At 47.0% G+C, this 21367-nt stretch overlaps 1 protein-coding gene across 1 annotated transcript in view; it reads right to left on the bottom strand.

Moving 5' to 3' along the window:
• Nucleotides 1-20577, bottom strand: part of OAT (ornithine aminotransferase) — a 35858-nt gene extending 15281 nt beyond the window's left edge. Inside the window, exons 1-4 of the mRNA XM_068258297.1 lie at nt 20484-20577; nt 6962-7187; nt 3005-3229; nt 604-699 (exon numbers count right to left, since the gene is read on the bottom strand). Of these exons, the coding sequence (XP_068114398.1) occupies nt 604-699; nt 3005-3229; nt 6962-7157 (517 nt within the window). The 5' untranslated portion in view covers nt 7158-7187; nt 20484-20577. The remainder of the gene's footprint in view (nt 1-603; nt 700-3004; nt 3230-6961; nt 7188-20483) is intronic.
• Nucleotides 20578-21367: the final 790 nt, after the last annotated feature.

Here is a 21367-nt window from a genome sequence, read left to right as displayed (position 1 = left end):
TCCCAGCATAAGTCCTGACATCACACTGTGGGAGGAGTTTCATTAAAATATCAGCCATACTGATCTGTTTCAGAAAAGGAAGATTTCTCATGGGAAAGGGGGAATCTGCTACTGATTGGGATAAAGTTCAATCCTTTGTTACAGTTCCCCTTTAAAAAAAAGAGTGCAAAGCTCTGCACAACTTAAGTGCCATCGTAAGGAATAGTTCATGTTTTCCTGAATCCTTGTGGAATGGAGGAATTCTATGTTGTGCAGGAAGAGACGTGGTCACAGAACAAGTCACACATACTGGCAGAGCTTTTCCATCTAGGAAAGAATTCTGTTTTGGTGGCACCGTATGACAACTACAGAGTGACCTGGATATTCCATATAGGAGGGAAAGCCAAGGAAAACTGATCGGTAGCAAGGGAAGGCATGCTGTGCTGGACAATGAAAACTGGGGTGGAGGTACCCAATGCATAGAAGATTGGGTAGAGAGGTGGAGGGAGGCAGATCTCTATAGCACCCCCCCCCCCCCCCACCACCACCACCATCGCATAGGCTATTGGTAAGGCACTGTCATGGGGTGAACACAAATCCAGAGAATACATCAGCGCAACTTACCAGCAAATACAATCTTGGCCTTGTACTTGGGGATTCCCTTCACAGTGTACGCCCACTTCCTGGCCAGCTTACAGGCGGTTTCACCTCCTTCAACACCTGAAACACACAGAAGTATTAGTCTCCTAAGCAACGAATCCTATGCAAGTGTCTCCATTCTTGTAACTTAAAAAAAAAAAAAAAACAAACAAAACAAAAAAAAAAAACAACAACAACAACAACAACAACAAAAACTTAGCGGACAGTTTGTCCTGACATCACATTTTCCTGCATCCAGAATTGCTAGCTGAGCTGTGAGACAATTTGTCCCAGCCTGGAGCAGGCAGTCTCTTGTCCCCACCCCATCTCCCCCTCCATGGTGTGCAATCTGTATTCAATGAGGAACTGGGCCAATGAAAAACTTCAGGAAGAGAGACTGGACCAATGCCATGCTCTATATACTTTGCATCTCATTGACCATGACCTGCAGTCTATGCCCTAGTGTTGTCCGGATCATGAACGATTCGGATCTTTGATCCAAATCTATTTTGTGAGTCGAATCATCCGAATCATCAAAATGAGTGATTCGGATCGAAAAAGGGGCGGGGCAAGGAGCGACACGCCCCCTCCCAGCGGGCAGCGGGGTCCTGGAAGCAGAGCAGGGATGGATCGCTGAGTTGGAGGGGAGCCAGCCTTGCAGCCACACAGGTAGAAGAGGGGGGAAATGGGTGCCACTGCCAGATATGTGTAGAGCACACATACTGGCTGCAATGTGCTGCCCATTATAGGCTGGCTGTTCCGTAGTGCTGCACAGTGATCACATTGGAAACTTTTGGCTCAGCACAGCTCAGTAACTTTGCAGGCACTGTGATTGCAGGGCAATCGGCACTAAACAGCTGCACTTCACTTCTGGGAATGCTTTCTTTCACTGCGACGTTTGCTTTCAAAGTACACAGATGAACATATAGGTGAAATACATGTAAAGCATATGATTGCAGCATGTGGGTATTGTGTGCAAACAACCATTTCTGCTCTCTGCTCGTCCCTCCTCCCTTCTCTGTCCACTCCCTGCCCTCTGTCCATCTTCTCCCCTTCTCTATGTGTCCACCCCCCTCCCCTTCTCCTGTCCACAGCAGGGAAAGACCTGTCCTGCTATTCATTTCACCCCCGAATGTGCCGGTAGTAAAATGATCCGAGATTCGGATCAAAGATCCGGATCTCTTCAATGATCCGATTCGAATCATCCGGATCATTGAAAAGATCCGAACTTCCCATCTCTACTATGCCCATCACTATGCAGGTTCTATTCTTGCTCACTGAAAACACTGCTGATGTTAGAGTATATGCATGCTGTAAGCATATCCAGTCTTGATTACAGTAACACCCTACTCTACCAAAAAGCAGACTGGCACCTCTCCAGTCACTGCTAAACTCTGCTGCCCGCCTCATCCACCTCTCATCTGACGCAGCCCCTCTCTACCAATTCCTCCATTAGCTGCCAATCACCCAAAGGATCCAGTTTACGGCCCATTCACACTTGAAAGAGCAAAACGCTGGCGCTTACCGCCTGCGTTGTGCGAGTGATTTTTCAGTGGAAAAACAGAAAGAAAAAAAACACTGGACACAACGGCGATTTATACGCGATTGCGTTTAACGCTTATGTAGCACTGAAACACGATTGCTGGGAAATCGCCTGAAAATTGTGCAGGCGACTTTTTGCGATTAGCGCAAATCGCCCAAGTAAGAACGGGCCCATAGGGTTTCATTACACTAGCACTTTCAAAAGCACTAGTGTTTAAGAGTTTTGCCAAAATCGCCGGCAAACCGCTCAAGTGTGAATAGGCCCTCAAACTTCTCATCCCATCATACTAAGCTCCACACAAGCTGTCACCTCCGTACATTAACTCAATCTCCAGGTACTCCCCCCCCCCCCCGCCCGGAACCTTCGCTCCTCCCAGGAGACACTTTTGTCCTCTAGCTTGGTCACCTCCTCTCATTACCCCATCCAGGACGTCTCATGAGCAACACCTCTCCTTTGGAATTCTCTCCCACAGCCCATCAGTCATGCTTCAAGCCTGGACATTTTCAGACCTACTCAAAACGCACCCGTTCAGACAAGCCTATAAGATGCTATACGTAGCCGCCTCATCCGTTAACCCCTGCGTGTCCTCTGTTTCCACCCCACTACTCTAGATTGTAAGCTTGCAAGGGCAGGGACCTCCTCCTACGGTTTCTTATTTTGCTGTAATTTGCCATATGAACACGTACCAATTTTAGCAATCTCAATTCACACATCAACTAGGTTTGTACTTTATTGCTGGATGTCATGACTGTACAGTGTCTTGACACTTGTTTTGTACAATGTATAGTGCTACTGAAGATGTAACAATAATTAATAACAGCTTCCTCAGTATTCCATACCCACCTGTGTTCATGGGGAGTACTTTGTTATAGTTGAACAGTTTGGCGATATATTCTTCATATTCTCCGAGGACATCGTTGTAGAAAGCCCTGGAGGTGAGGGTCAGCTTCTCAGCCTGCGACTTCAATGCATCGAGGATCTTGGGGTGACAATGGCCCTGATTCACAGCACTGTAGGCGCTCAGGAAGTCAAAGTATCTCCGGCCTTCCACATCCCACACATACACGCCTGGAATGGAAACACCTGACTGGTTATCTGTATGGCATGCAGGCTCCAATGATTGCATTTTGCAGCTCATGAGTTCTGGACAATGTCAGAAACGCCTGATCTGCTGCATGCTTGTTCAGGGTCTATGGATAAAAGTATTGGAGGCAGAGGATCAGCAGGACTGCCAGGCAACTGGTATTGTAAAAGGAAATATGGCAGCCTCCATATAACTCACCTACAGTTCACTTTAAAATCAGGTGAGGGCCGGTGCACACCAAAAACGCTATCAGATCTGCAAACACTAGCGGTATTTGAAGAGGTTTTTCAGAGCGATTCTAGGCATGTGCAAGGCGATTTTCTAAACATGCCTAGTGATTTTTGGAGTGTTTTGGTGTAATTTTTATATTTTGTTACAGTACTGTAACTGAGCAGCTTCTGTAATGAAAACGCTTGGAAAACCGCTCTGATCTAGCGTTTTTTTCAGAGCAGTTTTCCACTTTCCTATACATAACATTGAGGCTGAATCGCCTCAAAAACCAGCAAAAGTTCTGCAGGACCAGAGTTCTAAAATAGGGTCATTTGTGGGGTTCCTATACTGCCCTGACATTTTAGGGGCCCTAAACCTTGAGGAGTAGTCTTGAAACCAAATGTCGCAAAACGACCTGTGAAATCCTAAAGGTACTCATTGGACTTTAGGCCCCTTAGCGCAGTTAGGGTGCAAAAAAAAGTGCCACACGTGGTATCGTCGTACTCAGGAGAAGTAGTATAATGTGTTTTGTGGTGTATTTTTACACATACCCATGCTGGGTGGGAGAAATCTCTGTAAAAGACTGACACACACACCCATTTACAGAGAGATTTCTCCCACCCAGCATGGGTATGTGTAAAAATACACTACAAAACACATTATACTACTTCTCCTGAGTACGGCAATACCACATGTGCAATACTTTTCTGCAACCTAGTTGCACTAAGGGGCCTAACGTCCTATTCACAGGTCATTGAGACATTTGGGTTCAAGACTACTCCTCACGGTTTAGGGCCCCTAAAATGCCAGGGCAGTATAGGAACCCCACAAGTGACCCCATTTTAAGAAAGAAGACACCCCAAGGTATTCCGTTAGGTGTATGGTGAGTTCATAGAAGATTTTATTTTTGTCATGAGTGAAAAATGACACTGAGAAAAAAATAAAAAGCAATTTCCACTAACTTAACAAAAAATAAATTCTATGAACTCGTCATACACCTAACAGAATACCTTGGGGTGTCTTTTCTAAAATGGAGTCACTTGTGGGGTTCCTATTCTGCCCTGGCATTTTACAGGCCCAAAACTGAGTAGTCTGGAAACCAAATGTCTCAAAATGACTGTTCAGGGGTATAAGCATCTGCAAATTTTGACGACAGGTGGTCTATGAGGGGGCGAATTTTGTGGAACCGGTCATAAGCAGGGTGGCCTCCTAGATGACAGGTTGTATTGGGCCTGATCTGATGGATACGAGTGCTGGGGGGGGGGGGTGACAGGAGGTGATTGATGGGTGTCTCAGGGGGTGGTTAGAGGGGAAAATAGATGCAATCAATGCACTGGGGAGGTGATTGGAAGGGGGGTCTGTGGGGGATCTGAGGGTTTGGCCGAGTGATCAGGAGCCCACACGGGGCAAATTAGGGCCTGATCTGATGGGTAGGTGTGCTAGGGGGTGACAGGTGGTGATTGATGGGTGTCTCAAGGTGTGATTAGAGGGAAGGGGGGGGGGGAATAGATGCAAGCAATGCACTGGCGAGGTGATCATGGCTGAGGGCGTTCTGAGGGTGTGGGCGGGTGATTGGGTGCCCTAGGGGCAGATAGGGGGTCTAATCTGATGGGTAGCAGTGACAGGGGGTGATCAGATGGCAGAACAGATGTAAACAATGCACTTTGGAGGTGATCTGAGGGTAGGTCTGCGGGCGATCTGATGGTGTGCCCGTAAGAGGCAGGTTAGGATCTGATCTGATAAGTGGCAATGACAGGTGGTGATTGACTGGTGATTGACAGATGATTACAGGGAGGATAGATTTATACAGTACACAGGGGGGGGGGGGGGGTGATGAGGAGCCCCCAGGGGGCAGTTTAGGGACCAATCTAAAAAAGTGTTGACAGATAGTGACAGGGAGTGATTGATGGGTGATTGGGGGGGTGCTGTGGGCGATCAGAGGGAAGGGGGGGGGGTGAGATGTGCTTGGGTGCTTACTGAGGGGCTGCAGCCTGCCCTGGTGGTCCCTCGATCACTGGGACCACCAGGGCAGAAGGCAGCCTGTATAATACGCTTTGTATACAAAACGCATTATACACTTTGTTTGCGGCGATCTGGACGCTAGTAACCTGCCGGTGCTTCCGAATGGCCGGCGGGTTACTGTGCAAGGGGGGCGGAGCCTGTAGCCGGCGCCTGATCGCGTCACGCGATCGGCGCATAACCACGCCCGCTGACGCCACCGCCGATGGGCGTATTGCGGTCGTTTGGGCCCCGCCCTTGCCGCCGATCGGCTGTGGGCGGTCGGCAAGTGGTTAATTATGTTTCTTCCAGAGTAAAATGAGCCATAAATTACTTTTCTCCTATGTTGCTGCCACCTACAGTAGGTAGTAGAAATTTGATAGAACTGACAATTTTTGGACTCAAAGGGGGTTCACAGGAATTTCTTAAAGAGAATCTGTATTGTTAAAATCGCACAAAAGTAAACATACCAGTGTGTTAGGGGACATCTATCACCCTCTGTCACAATTTCGCTGCTCCCCGCCGCATTAAAAGTAGTCAAAAACAGTTTTAAAAAGTTTGTTTATAAACAAACAAAATGGCCACCAAAACAGGAAGTAGATTGCTGTACAATATGTCCACACATAGAAAATACATCCATACACAAGTAGGCTGCATACAGCTTTCCTTTTGAATCTCAAAAGATCATTTGTGTGTTTACCTTCTGTCCCCTTCTCTCATGCACTGAACATTACAGGCTTCCTGCAGACAGCTCTGCCTATGTCGTTAATTCCTCAGTATGTGACAGACCAGCTCCTTTCACAGCCTCCAGAGGAGGATTTTTATCCAGCACTCTATCACTGATAAGATAGCAGAGAAGCTACTGGCTTATGTAAATAAAACACACACTGGAGTGTGCATAGAGGAACAGACCAGCACAGAAGAATTGGCAGCCTTCCAGACACAGACCGACAAGTCTGACAAGGGAAAGATACATTGATTTATTACAGAGACGGTGATAGTACAAAGTGCTGCAGTGAGCCAGAACAGATTAGAATAGGTTTAGGAACATGTAGGATGGTAGAAAAAAAACGTAATTTTTGTTACAGAGTCACTTTAATTTTCAAAAATGCACTTAGTGAATGGCAAACTGCTCCGTCCAACTACAAAAAAAATAAATAAATAAAATAAATAAAAAAAAAAAATTGTAGTGAGCAGGGAGGCTGGCCAGCATCCTTGTACAAATCCATTTCAGGGAGTGTCTTTATAAAGAATAAAGGCCATGCTGAGAATCCCCTATGGAGAGATGGACTAGCCCAAAACCTGTCAGTAATGTTAGATTTCTACTACTTACTGTAAGTGGCAGCAACATAGGAGAAAAGTAATTTATGGCTCATTTTACTCTGGAAGAAACTTATTTGTATGAGTTTTACATTTTAAAATTTAACAATTCCTCTTTAAAAATAAGCAGCAGTGGGAAACACCAAACCACCTAAAAAAAAATAAAAAAAATAAAAAAAAACACAAACCTTTGCCACGCTCCAAGGCGACAGGTAGGGGGTGGTAGTTGTGGGCACCATACTTTGCCTCTCTGTCATAGACGTACTCTGAGGACAGGCCATCCTCCACGGAGCTCTCTGTGGCAGCTGGTCCGGCGGAGCTTAGGTTGGCGCGGAGGTTGAGCGCAGCACCCACGGTGCGTCTCTGGATGAGTTTGGAAAACATTCTTGAGGCGTTGAGCAGTTGTCACACTTCCTGTACAGAAAAAAGGAAAGTTCTGAGCGGCAGTCGTTTGTACTACTCATACTCCCCCACAGCACAATATAACCGCGTCAATAACTGCTGAAACAGCTCTCCATGCCAAATACTTCTTATCCAGTCGTGCGCAATGATGACCATGTAAACACCCAGGACCAAGATAAGCCTGCTGGGTCAACACTTTGCAACGTCACTTTGGCTGTGGCTGTTCAAATTGACTTTTCCAAGTTATTCTGATGGAGCAACTGATTTTGCCCAGCTTCCAACTGCAGATCGTGAACTTTAAGGCAGGGGTCACACTTGTCGGCTTTCGTGCGCGTTTTCTGCACAGAAAAAAACTGTTTTCAACTGAGAACTCATGTTAATCAATGAGCTAGGTCACACTTGAATGCAGATTTCACACGCAGAAAAAAAAACTGACATCTTGCGCAATTTGTCCGTTTTCTCTATAAATTACATTAGCTGTTGTAAGGTAGAGGTCACACTTGTATTTCAGTTTTCTGAAAAGTGTAGAAACTGAAAGACAAGTGTGACCCATGCCTAAAAAAGGATCAGTATAGCAGGTTTTCGACTAGTCCATCTTCTCATGGGGATTCTCAGGGTTTTCAAAAGCATTTCCTGAATGGCAGTTGCTAAGTCTAACTGCCGTTAGGGAGGGTGGCATGTTACAATTTTTTTTTTTTTTTTTTTTTTTGGCAGTCTGTTCTGTCAGATTTTAAATGCTTATAGATTACCATACGTATTAATACAGCACAGACCATAAAATCGGGCACCAGCATAGACTTAGATGGGACCCTGAACAGAATTTGGACTTGCATAGGGCTTCTCCCAGCCAATCCCCCCCCCCCCCCCCCCCCCCATAGGCCCCTGGCATACCTTTCCTTTCCACAGTCAGCTCCGGTAATTATCAATTTCGAACGAAGTTGCGTTTGAGCACCTGTCACATCGGTTCTGTCTAGAAAAAACTGCACATGTGCAGGACGCTTGCGTCGACCAGCATGAGGACGCAAGAGGGCGCGCATGTGTGACTTCAGCTGAAGTTGCTGATTACCCAGAGCCGCCAGTGAAATTGCAGAAAGGAAGGTGGCGGCTGGGGGACCTTGCAGCCTACAGAGGGCTGGAGGAAGCCCCAGGAAAGGGCTGGTGCACACCGAGCGGCTTTTTCAGCGTTTCTGCAGCCGCTTGCGGCTGCGGATCCGCTTGGTCAATGTATCTCAATGGGGTGGTGCACACCAGAGCGGGAGGCATTTTGCAGAAACGAAAAATGCCTGGATGAGGCATTTTTTGGATTGCAGATGCGTTTCTGCCTCAATGTTAAGTATAGGAAAAACGCAAACCGCTCTGAAAAACGCCTGTTCAGAGCGGTTTTGCCGGCGTTTTTGTTACAGCAGCTGTTCAGTAACAGCTTTACTGTAACAATATATGAAATCTACTATACTGAAAACCGCAGCAGCAATCCGCAAAACGCCATAGAAAAATAAAAAAAAAACCTTTCAAAATCTGCTAGCATTTTGCAGATCTGCTAGCGGTTTTTGGTGTGCACCGGCCCTAAGTCCAAATTTCTATTTTTTGGGCACCGCTCAGGGCCTCTTTAATTGAAAGTATTGACAAGCTGGCACTAAAAAGGGGGGGGGGGGGGAAGGGTCTTAGGCATCAGTTGTGGAGGGTTCAGTAACAATAGGGTTAGGTTTGGCTATAGTAAACTTTGAAATTTTGCTATTGAACATGAATACGTTAATAGAATATTGGAAAATGTACAGATACTCGATCTGCAATTTTCCTATGCCAGATTGTAACGTCCAAAATTCATGTACACATACAGACATCTCCTGCAGCACATTACAGAGTACATAGCCGTGTCACTGACTGTCCTCAGGAGCTCACAATCTAATCTCTACCATAGTCAAGGTCTAATGTCCTACCATCATATAATATTATTCTGCATTTATATAGCACTGACATCTGCAGCACTTTACAGAGTACATAGTCACGTTACTGACTGTCCTCAGAGGAGCCCACACTATAATCCTACCATAATTACCATCATACTCTACGCACAGGTGTCGAACTCCAGGCCTGGAGGGCCGGATCCATGCCAGTGTTTAGGATGGACTGAGAAAGAGGAATGTGTTCTACCTGATGGACCACACCTTTCCTGATTCACACCCATCAATCCATTCATTTGAGCTGTGTCAAAGATGTGTGAGGATCTCGGCCCTCGTAGGACTGGTTTGACACCTGCTCTAAGGCCATAACCAATTTACCAGTATGGGACATGGGCAGAAACAAGAGTGCTCAGAGGAAACCCATGAAAAAAAAACACAGAAGACCATACAAATGCCATATAGACAATGCCACAAGGCGAGTGCTATCCACTATGCTTCCCAACAAAGCCGAATGCCAGACAACCTCTCTGGTTAGAGCAAGCAGTGTAGATTCTTGCGCTCTTCTCTCGTACCAACGGTGATACGCAGGGACCACTGAGACATTGGCAGACATCACTAGGACAGGGGTTCGGAGCTGTACTGAGGAGTGCATAGACTGGCCTGGTGAGGTCATTTGGAAGCACTGTCTGAATTGGAGGTGTATGGGGCAGCGTACCATCTCAATCAGGTGAACCAAGGGGCTCACAGCTAGCCCTTGTAAGGTTACCTGGGGGAATTGCTGGCTGAGTGAGCTGAACTGAGGGGTGCACCTGCAACCATTAAACCTACCAACAAGTTTAATATGGGAGAAGCCTAAAGTGCCTGGAGAGACCCCATGCAAACGTAAGTTACCAGGAGGATTTCAAACTGCGCAGATACCCCCTTTCCCTTAAATTAAGACATGGCCTGAAAGTAAGTCCTAGCAGGAATTTAGAGCATGCTGGAAATATAAGCCCTACCCTGAAAGGTGGGGGGGTTGGGGTCTCATGGGCAGAACTAATGCTGGATACACGGTGCGTTCCCGTACTCTATTTCCCGCTCAATTAGTTTCCAACATGTCCGATTTTCATTTTGATGGATCGCTGGGTCGATTCGCATGTAAAGTATGCCAAATCGACCTAACGATCCATCGAAATGAAAATCGGACATATAGGAAACAAACAAGTCGACGGGAATCAAGCGGGAAATAGAGTTCGGGAACGCACCATGTGTATCCAGCATAAGGGTCCTTCATTGGGCCAATCCCTGCACCCTCTGCTACTCATGATCTTCCCCATAGGCTGAAGATAAGGGACACATCAGCATGGAGCTGGGGGAAAGAAGAAGATGCAGTTGGACATCGGGGAAAGACAACGGTACAGAGGGGGACACCAGGAGGACAGAGTTACAAGGGACATAGGAGTTAAGGGTAAAGCTGACACGAGTACAGAGGGACACCGAAGGTACAAGGGGACACACAAGAGGTGGATCCAGCAGAGGAAGAGGCAGGACAGTGTGGAAGTCAGGACGACAGCACAGAACTTGTGGTTTCATAGAAATACAAGACATCCCCTGAAAATAAGCCCCAACATCTTTTGGTGCAAAAATACATAAAAAAAAAAAAAAAAGTCTCATTTTCGGGGAAACCTGGTAGTGTCCTGGCCAACGTTTGAACGAGGTACTCTAGTAGCACAAGGCACCACATAGCCAAACATCCAAATAGGCTCAATCATAAAAGGTAGGTGGCTTTGTGTCTGGTTTGGAGGTTGCCACTAGTGAGGCCCTGGTGCCTCCAGGCTTAGCAGGTGATTTCTCTTTGTAAACAGTCTGAGAAGAACTGGGAAAGAGTTAGGACTTGAAGGATAAAAACATCCCGCAACGCACACCAGCTCCAGGCTTGTAAATGAACTTGGTCTGCAGTTTTGTGAGATCTGATTGGTGCAGTGTGAGCCTCCACCCCAACACTGCTGGTAATAGATGCAGTAGGGTCACATACTTTTCACTCACTGACAGCATGAAACTGAACTAGACGCTTCAAAAAACAGTTCAGCACAAGTGTCCTGCAGATAGAAGTTTGCACAAAGCAGACAGACTTTTAAAGTGGACCTGAACTCTAGCATAGGACAGAAGGAAAATAGAGAAATGCACCCTGTATGTATTTAAAAAGTTTAGCCTGTCTTATTCCCCCTCATCTGACTAATTACAAGTTGTAATTTGATCTCATATCAATAACACAGCCAATTAAACAGAAGGAATATTAGCCCTTCAGATCAGTTTTACTTCTGTCCTGTGCAAGAGGGAAGGTCCATGTTCAGGAAGGTTTGTTAAAAGGAGATTACGCAATATGAAAACTATTTGCCGTGAGGGGAAAAAAAAAAAAAAAAAAAAAAAAAAAAAAACACAGACTAACATGGCTTTCGGGCCGACGCAGCAGTAACATAGTTCTTGCCTATCAACCCATTCTGTGATCCTTCAACACCACATAAAGTGCAGGGAAAACAGCCTCTGGGTCACAGGCAGAGCAGGGACAAGGTCCTCCAGCACCCAAGGCTGAGACACCATTGTGTGCCCCTCCATCGCTCCCACCCCAGCTGTCACACACTGATTGCTATTAGACTAAGAGGCGCCACAGGGCCCACAACCTCCCCAACACCTTAATATCTAGTTATCTGGCTTGCAGTCACTGCTATGTATCCCCTTTTCTTATTTTTTTCTGCTTCATACACAATTAGGAATGACAGCTGAATGAATTTTGCGCCCCCTACTACACTGCGCCCTGAGGCTGGAGCCTCTCCAGCCTATGCCTCGGCCCGGCCCTGGTCACAGGAAGCAAAAAGCCTAGCAGAGATCTAGTCCTCCCATTTCCTCTCCAAAAGGGAGCAGAAACTCCAGTCAACCCTTTTAATTATACAATTTCTAAGGGGGACTATCAAGTAATCCCATGTTCTCATACCCCATCAGAGTTCCTTCGCCCATCAGGGAGTAATCACACAAGCCCAGCATCACCGGCCACTTCCTGTGAACTGATGTCATGTGGATCCTGGCTGTACCCAGATCAGCATTCACTACAGCAATGCCAGACAGGGATCACAGCATTGTGCACCCAGTCTAAACCCCGGCTTAGCATTTACAGAGGTCATAACCGCAAGTGGCCCCATGTGACCCAACACCTTGCTTCAGAGGTTAGAGGAGTCACAGATGCCAGTTTAATTCACTGGCTATCCAGACCAGGACACACCATGTTTAGCATAAGCAAATAAAAGGAAGATTTTGTGTTGGTTATAAGTGATTTTTTTTTATTAAATTATAGCTGAACAGGTCAGATTACAGAGCAGTACAGAATGTCTACAAACGTGTGCCGAGATGCACTCTGACAGCAGCAAATGCTGTACTACAGAATCCAGAATCCTGCTATCTTGCCCCTAATCTGCATTGCTCACTACCCCTACTCCAACTCCTTAATAGTTAGGACTCCTGATTGGAAGATCTGTAGCTAAAAATTATCCCCACCCTATAGCAATGTTCCATCACAGGCTCTCAACCAGGGTTCCTTGAGTACTCTGCAGGGGTTCCTTGGAATTTTCCCCCCATCATGGTGGAAGTATAGAGTACACTATAATAGGTGGTACTGTAACAAGCACTAATTTGGGGGGGTCAGGAGACAGTATAATGAGTGGCAGTGTAATAGGGGGTAGTGAAATAAACAGCCACACATACTTTAAAAACCACGCCTCCTGCAACATACCGTAACTGCAGGGGTTCCTTGAGATCAAAACATTGTTTGCAGGGCCCAGGGTTCCTTGGGATCAAAAAGTTATTTGCAGGGTTCCTCCAGGGTAGAAAGGTTGGGAAAGGCTGTTCCATCATAATTGTGGTGCCATCCCCAAGTATTGCAGAATCCTCAGTATACGCCTTAGTAGATGCCTCTGATGAGTCGTGAGGGGACGAAACATGTCAGGCAGGGCCCGGTGCGCAAATCCAGGAACAAGCATTAAAAGCAAGGGGAACAAGCGGCGAGAGTGCATATATCCTACCAGCCTGTCCGGGAGGCAACAGGCAGTGGTGTAGCAATAGGTGCTGCAGAGGTAGCGACCGCATCAGGGCCCTTGGGCCAGAGGGGCCCTTCCTCAGCCAAAGTATTAGCCGTTTATTGGTCTTGTGGTGGTAATCCATTCTATAGATTCTCCAGGATATATAATGGACAGCTAGAAGGGGAGGGGGAACATGGCAGCTACTATAGCCATTAGAAACCAGGGGGGAGAAGGAGAAATTGTGTTTGGTCCCCTTTAAGAGTTGATCTGACCAGTTTGAAATGATCAAGTGGAGCTCTGACATGAAGTTGCTCAGTGTGTACTGGGCTTTACAGAAGCACTGGATAACTGTCTGCTGCACACTGGGAGTAGCACAAAATACCAGCCAAAGTTCCCAAGTCATTACCATTTTTTAGATTTTTAAACATGCATACAATTCAATTTTCCCCCTTTCATGGTAATTTTTCTGGTTTCAGCTACACAAACACTTCCTACACAGCCGTATGCTGAATGCAGCCCAGCCATGCAGAATTCTTCTCCTAGAGCATTCTGGGAGACAGTATAGTTTGTACCGGCTTTAGAACTTTCCGTAAACCAACATTCCACAAAGATCACCTGACAGGACTAAATTGGTCACCACCTGTAATATATTTCTGAATGTGAATCAAGGTGAGAAAAGATTTTACAATACGCAAACATTGACTAAATAAATACTAACATTTTTAAAAAGCAGTTCATTTGGTTATTTTCACTACAGTTCCTCTAAAGTACATCTAACATCTAAAACTCCCTCTATCCTCTGGCCCTTCAAATATGAATGATGCAATCCAGTCTTCAGGTTAGTTCCATTTGTCAGCAAACTCAGGAAACCTGCTCAGCTGGTGGTGACGTCACACTGTAGGTTGCAGCTGGAGTGACAGCAGAGGGGCGGGCGCCTACGTGCAGATTATAAGCCGGCGCCTCATTGGCTGCTGCAGTACAGTCCTCCCTACACTCCCACACTGCAGCCAGTGGTCACACAGCACACACCCAGCAAACGCCCAGCTACCTTGAACTCCCAAAATTAATACAAAAAAGGCTTCACCTTCACAAGTTCAATGACAGCTGGCAAAAAGACAATATCCCTAAACCTGTAATGACTGACCAGGCCAAATCAAAGCCTCATCTGTTCTGTGGAGGAATGCCTGAGTTTTGGAAGTGTGCCCCCCCGGCAGAGACAGACATGGAGACTATGCCACCAGATGCTGAGAACACAACAGTGGACCCACTGTGCGACGGGCATCCTGCATTTTATCCTCATTACTACATGCTGGGACTTGGAAGGTGTGAGGAAGGTGACAGGAATGTGCCATACGCCCCACCTCAATCTCTCAGCTCATTCTGCAGCTTGAGGTGCCAGCCTGGCACTAATACTGCACTGTGTGGGCAGCCAGTTACCACAGCAATGCCTCTAATGACATAGAATTTTATAGCAGGACTCTCTTCCAGACTGCAGTGCTGTCAAATGATTTAACAGACTACAGAAAAACTAGTCTGGGGGTATTAAAGGGAACCTGAGGTGAGTGGGTTATTTAGGCTGCCATAATTTATTCCCTTATAAACCATGCTAGTTTCCTGGCTGTCATGCTGAACTGCAACAAGCATGCAGCCAGTGGTGTCAGCGCAGAGTCACAGCATCTGATCTGCATGCTTATTGTGGGCCAGTGACTTTAGTGTAAGGCCAGTTAAGGTGCCCATACACTGACTCGATTTCCTGCCGATAGACAGCAGATTCGATCAATGAGATTCAATCAGCTGTGAAATTGATAACACAAACCGATCGACCGGTTTCCATCCGAAAATCAGGCGGAAAATTTTGTTCGACCACCAGCGGATCTGGAGCGTTAGCTGTTAGCGAAGGAGGGCACGACCGAGTGTTTGTCACTTTTGTCGTTTGAGATTTTCACGCCGCTACCGTCACACACCCCCAATTGAGCAAATTGGCCTGAGATTTTTCAGCACGTCTGATCCATTCAGGTCATTAGTCAAATTGACAATTTTTATTGGTACCAATTTTTATCAAATCTATTGGTAGACTGGCCAAGTCTATAGACATATCGCCACCTTTAGCTAGAGCAGTGTACATGCCAGAGTGACATCCTATACAATAACATGCAAGTGTCCCTGCGTCATCAACTGAATGGTTGTGTGTGTACCTGGCCTCTGTACTGAGCATGTGCGCCGCCAGGACAGTTAGAACACAGGGCCGGATCTGACAGTTTGCTGTGTGTGGTTCACAGAGGTTCTCATTGCATTGTGGGAAATAACAGCTTTTTCCCACTGCCAAGCAAGCAGCTCCCTGTGTGCATATACTTCAGACAGCGGTGGGGAACGAGCAAACGGGACACGCATGTGCATGCATTGTGGGGGTAGCGGCTGTGACCTAGCACCCGTTTAATGGGCGGGCCTTTTTACTAGTGAACTAATAAAGCAGCAAGTTCAGTTAATCTAAGGAAGGGGTTTTTTTTGTTGTTTTTTTTAAACACTGACCCCACAAAGTTATCACAGATTTTACAGCTAGCCCAGATTTCCTTTTTTTAAACAGACTTTCAGTAAATTTACTAACAGTTGGTAACACTGATGGTAGCCTATGATATTGGACAGAGTGATCGCACGAGGCTGGTCACCACATATTTGCCACCGTCCAGGGCCGGGCAGAGGCGAGAGAGGCTCCAGCCTCAGGGCGCAGTGTAGGAGGGGGCGAGGCAAAGGCGAGAGAGGCTCCAGCCTCAGGGCGCAGTGTAGGAGGGTTGCAGGGTCCAGATGAGGCAAAGGCGAGAGAGGCTCCAGCCTCAGGGCGCAGTGTAGGAGGGGGGCACACAACTCACCCAGCTATCATTCCCCTGTTGTATTTTAAGCAGAGAGAAATAAGAAAAGGGGATACATGGCAGTGACTGCAAGCCAGATAACTAGAGATTACAGTGTTGGGGCCCTGGGGCGCCTCTTAGTCTAATAGCAATCAGTAGTGACGGCTGGGGTGGGAGGGATGGAGAGGGCGCACTTTGGTGTCTCAGCCTTGGGTGTCGGAGGACCTTGTCCCGGCTCTGCCCATCACATCCGGGTACTCCCATCTCTGCTGGCACCGCCTCTCAGCCCACCGCATGGGGGGAAAAAAAAAAAAAAAAAAAAAAAATTGCCAGTATACATTTTCAAGCCCCATAGCTTCTAATAAGCATGACGCTCCCACTAGATTGCAACTGACCCATAAGAATCCACCCTGGTTTGTGGGAGGGTTCCAATTTACCTGTTGTAATCCAATGAGAGCCTCACTGCTTTTGCTGGGGATGTAATTTTTGTTTTTTAGATCAGCTTTTTATCCATCCATTGTGAACTCTGCCGTAGAGGTGGAGCATTAGCATAAAAGGCGGCCGTAGTGCGGGTGTACGCACCTTTACACGCTTAGCTCAAATGCAACCAGAAACTCCCCTTTACAGATCAGATAAGGACACTATGACCAGAAGGTAATTGAATTTTCCCTCCCTTTACAGAAGAAAGCGCAGAAGTGACGCCAGGGCCCTTTCATACCGGCTGCATTCCGGTTTGTTTTTGAAAAGGCTTGCGATTTTCCAAACAAGTACAGTAAAGGTACAGTTGGAATCATGGGAATGCATTTACGATTTTTCAAAAAGGCAATCGTAGTTCTGCTGCATTTTTGATGAGCCCATAGTGTAAAATTGCAAAACACATTTGCGTTTTGCGATTTTTGGTGTGCAAGAGCCCTCACTTCTGGCATCACAGAGAAAACCGTACAAATGGAAACCAGCAGGAATAGTTCTCTTTTTTCAGATCACATTTAAAGTGTACCGGAGACAAAAGTACATCTAAGCTTTTATACTTACCTAACTACCTGGGTCTTCCTCTACCCCCTCGAGGCCGCTTGGTCCCTCACCGTCTCCCCAGGCCTCCCATGTCCCCCGCTGGACAACCCAGTACTCTGGCTGAGTCACGCTTCCTGGCTGGGAGCACTCGCAGAACGCTTCCGGCCACAGGAGCGCTATGGGGTAGTGTGGGGCCAGGCACCTGCTACTCACCCCGAGTACCAGCCCATCTAGCGGGAGGGGGGGGCAGGAGCAGCCTGGGGAGACTGAGGGACCAAAGGGGGCTGGAGGAAGACCCAGGTAAGTATAAAACCTGAGCTGTAATTTGTCTCAGATTACCTTTAAATCTGACAGTGAACACTAAACAATATGGTTAAACTAAATTTCAATGGAAAAAAATAAAATAAAAAAGCTTCATCCTACATTGTTAGGAGGAGAGTTAGCGCTGTTTTGATGAAGTTCTAATAGCAGCCGCCTTAGGGTACCAAAGATGTATAGGTAGTGTTACACTGTATTCATTTTTAATCCCAGGTGTAGAAGATAGTAGAAAATCTAAAGGTAGAACATTTAAAACAACAACAACAACTTTACAATCAATGGAGAAACCAACCAAACCCTAAAGAATGAAGCAGGGACGGATCTGGGGGGGGGGGGGCAAGCGGGTATCTTGCCCCAGGCGCAGTTTGTTGAATTCTTAAAAAGGCAGCAAAATGAAAGGCAGTTTAGGCGACAAAACCTGACCTTGCCCCAGGCGCCAAAACCTGACCTTTAGGCGCCAAAACCTGACCTTGCCCCAGGCGCAACTTGGCCTTGATCCGTCCCTGAGAATGAGGCAGCCACTGGTGAGCACATGTAACACAGGAAAGTAGCAATAATAGTGCAGGCAAAGCATGCTGGGACATGTAGTGCAAAGCAGAGGAGGAAGCACAGCAGAGTGCAGGAAGACCATGCTGGAACATATAGTGCAGAGCAGAAGAGAACAGCTTTGTGCACAGCAGAGAATGCTGGAACACAGTGCAGAGGAGGTCGCACAGCTTTATGCACAGAGCAGGCAGAGCATGCTGGGACATTTAGTGCAGAGGAGGTCACACAGCTTTATGCACAGAGCAGGCAGAGCATGCTGGGACATTTAGTGCAGAGGAGGTCGCACAGCTTTATGCACAGAGCAGGCAGAGCATGCTGGGACATTTAGTGCAGAGGAGGTCGCACAGCTTTATGCACAGAGCAGGCAGAGCATGCTGGGACATTTAGTGCAGAGGAGGTCGCACAGCTTTATGCACAGAGCAGGCAGAGCATGCTGGAACACATAGTGCAGAGGAGGTCGCACAGCTTTATGCACAGAGCAGGCAGAGCATGCTGGGACATTTAGTGCAGAGGAGGTCACACAGCTTTATGCACAGAGCAGGCAGAGCATGCTGGGACATTTAGTGCAGAGGAGGTCGCACAGCTTTATGCACAGAGCAGGCAGAGCATGCTGGGACATTTAGTGCAGAGGAGGTCGCACAGCTTTATGCACAGAGCAGGCAGAGCATGCTGGGACATTTAGTGCAGAGGAGGTCACACAGCTTTATGCACAGAGCAGGCAGAGCATGCTGGGACATTTAGTGCAGAGGAGGTCGCACAGCTTTATGCACAGAGCAGGCAGAGCATGCTGGGACATTTAGTGCAGAGGAGGTCGCACAGCTTTATGCACAGAGCAGGCAGAGCATGCTGGGACATTTAGTGCAGAGGAGGTCGCACAGCTTTATGCACAGAGCAGGCAGAGCATGCTGGGACATATAGTGCAGAGGAGGTCACACAGCTTTATGCACAGAGCAGGCAGAGCATGCTGGGACATTTAGTGCAGAGGAGGTCACACAGCTTTATGCACAGAGCAGGCAGAGCATGCTGGGACATTTAGTGCAGAGGAGGTCGCACAGCTTTATGCACAGAGCAGGCAGAGCATGCTGGGAGATTTAGTGCAGAGGAGGTCGCACAGCTTTATGCACAGAGCAGGCAGAGCATGCTGGGACATTTAGTGCAGAGGAGGTCGCACAGCTTTATGCACAGAGCAGGCAGAGCATGCTGGGACATTTAGTGCAGAGGAGGTCGCACAGCTTTATGCACAGAGCAGGCAGAGCATGCTGGGACATTTAGTGCAGAGGAGGTCGCACAGCTTTATGCACAGAGCAGGCAGAGCATGCTGGGACATTTAGTGCAGAGGAGGTCGCACAGCTTTATGCACAGAGCAGGCTGAGCATGCTGGGACATTTCGTGCAGAAGAGGTCGCACAGCTTTATGCACAGAGCAGGCAGAGCATGCTGGAACATATAGTGCAGAGGAGGTCGCACAGCTTTATGCACAGAGAGCAGGCAGAGCATGCTGGAACATATAGTGCAGAGGAGGTCGCACAGCTTTATGCACAGAGCAGGCAGAGCATGCTGGAACATGTAGTGCAGAGCACAAGTTAACACCGCTTTATGCACAGCAGAGAGCATGCTGGTACTTGAAGTGTAGAGGAGGATGCACAACTTTATGTACAGCAGAGACCAGGCAAAGCATGCTGGTATTTGTAGTGCAGAGGATGTTAAAGTGGACCTGAACTGAGAACTTCATCTGCTCTAAAAGATAAGCAACAGCCTAATAACCTTTAAAGAAAAACATTGTTAAAGCAGATACAATTCATGCAATAAATCTGCAGTGCATCTACTTCCATCAAAGCAGACATATTAACATTCTGTGCTTTCAAATTAGCCTCTCTGCCATGACAGTCAGCTGACAGCTGAGGGATCAAATTACAACATGTGATTATACTCAGAGGAGGGGGAATCAGACAGGCTAAACCCTAAATACATACAGGATGCATTTATCAGTGTTCCTTCTGTCCAGTGCAAGAGTTCAGGTCCACTTTAAAGTAGGCCTGAACTCTTGCACAGAAAGGAAGAAAAACAGAGTAACATCCCCTGTATGTATTTAGAGAGTTTAGCCTATTTCCCCCACATCTGACACTAATCACCACTATAATTTGATCTCTCAGTTGTCAGCTCAGGAATCTCCTCTGCTACAGCAGAGCTGTTAATTTGTAAGCACAGGATGTTAACCCTATACCTGATTCCATGAGAGCAGGAAGTAGACACACTGCAGATTTATTGGATGTATTGTAACAGAAATGTTTTTTCTTTAAAGATTAGGCTGGGCTGTTACTTATCTTTTAGAGCAGAGATGACGTTCTGAGTTCAGGTCTGGTTTACTATAGTTAAAGGCCATAGTAGCATCATTAGCCATCAGTAGAGAGCAGGCAGAGCATGCTGGGACAGGTAGTGCAGATCATGCTGGGACATCTAGTGCAGAAGCGGATGAGACAAATGCAGTCAGCCAGAGACGCGGTGATAGGAAGGAGAGGCCCACCCAGCATCCCTGCCCTCCCCAATAATCATCCCCATCACATCAGCAGCACAGAGCCGCCCCTCCCCATCCGCAGCAGCCCACCAGCGCAGAGCCGCCTCCCCCACCGAGCCATACCTGCACTGATATCCCGGCTCACACACCTGCCGATCTCACCCAGACGAGACCCAAACCCCGCCCCCTGCCGCACTTATATCTCCGCATCCTGGCCCGTGACGTCACCCCTGCTTCCCTCCGCACGCCTCAGCCATTCACCAATCACCTGCCGGGTGTGAGCCACCTCCCTCCACCAGCCCTCTGCCTGACGTCAGCCGAGGGGGCGGGGCTGCCTGGTGCAGGGCTGACACATCTATTAATAGGGTGTCTGTACAGTGCCCTATATATTACCTTACTGCCCCATACATGCCAATGTATACTATTACTATATACCATGTATCCTATATTACTGTGCTGATATATGTACAGATATGTACATACATATATCTATCTCATTATACAGTGCCCTATATATTACCTTACTGCCCCATACATGCCAATTGTATACTGTATACTATTCTTATTACGATTATACAATTTATCCTGCATTACTGTGTAGATAGATAGATAGATATCATTAGAAGGATAGGCAGATAGATAGATAGATAGATGGATGGATGGATGGATGGATGGATGGATGGATGGATGGATGGATGGATGGATAGATAGATAGATAGATTTAGAAGGATAGATAGATAGATAGATAGATAGATAGAATTAGAAGGATAGATAGATAGATAGATAGATAGAATTAGAAGGATAGATAGATAGATAGATAGATAGATAGATAGATAGATAGATAGATAGATAGATAGATAGATAGATAGATAGATAGATAGATAGATAGATAGATTAGACAGATAGCGTCAGCCGAGGGGGCGGGGCTGCCTGGTGCAGGGCTGACACATCTATTAATAGGGTGTCTGTACAGTGCCCAAAACATTACCTTACTACCCCATACATGC

This window comes from Hyperolius riggenbachi, chromosome 10 (assembly GCF_040937935.1).
Source record: "Hyperolius riggenbachi isolate aHypRig1 chromosome 10, aHypRig1.pri, whole genome shotgun sequence".
Taxonomy (NCBI): domain Eukaryota; kingdom Metazoa; phylum Chordata; class Amphibia; order Anura; family Hyperoliidae; genus Hyperolius; species Hyperolius riggenbachi.
This window is presented reverse-complemented; position numbering and strand designations above follow the sequence as displayed.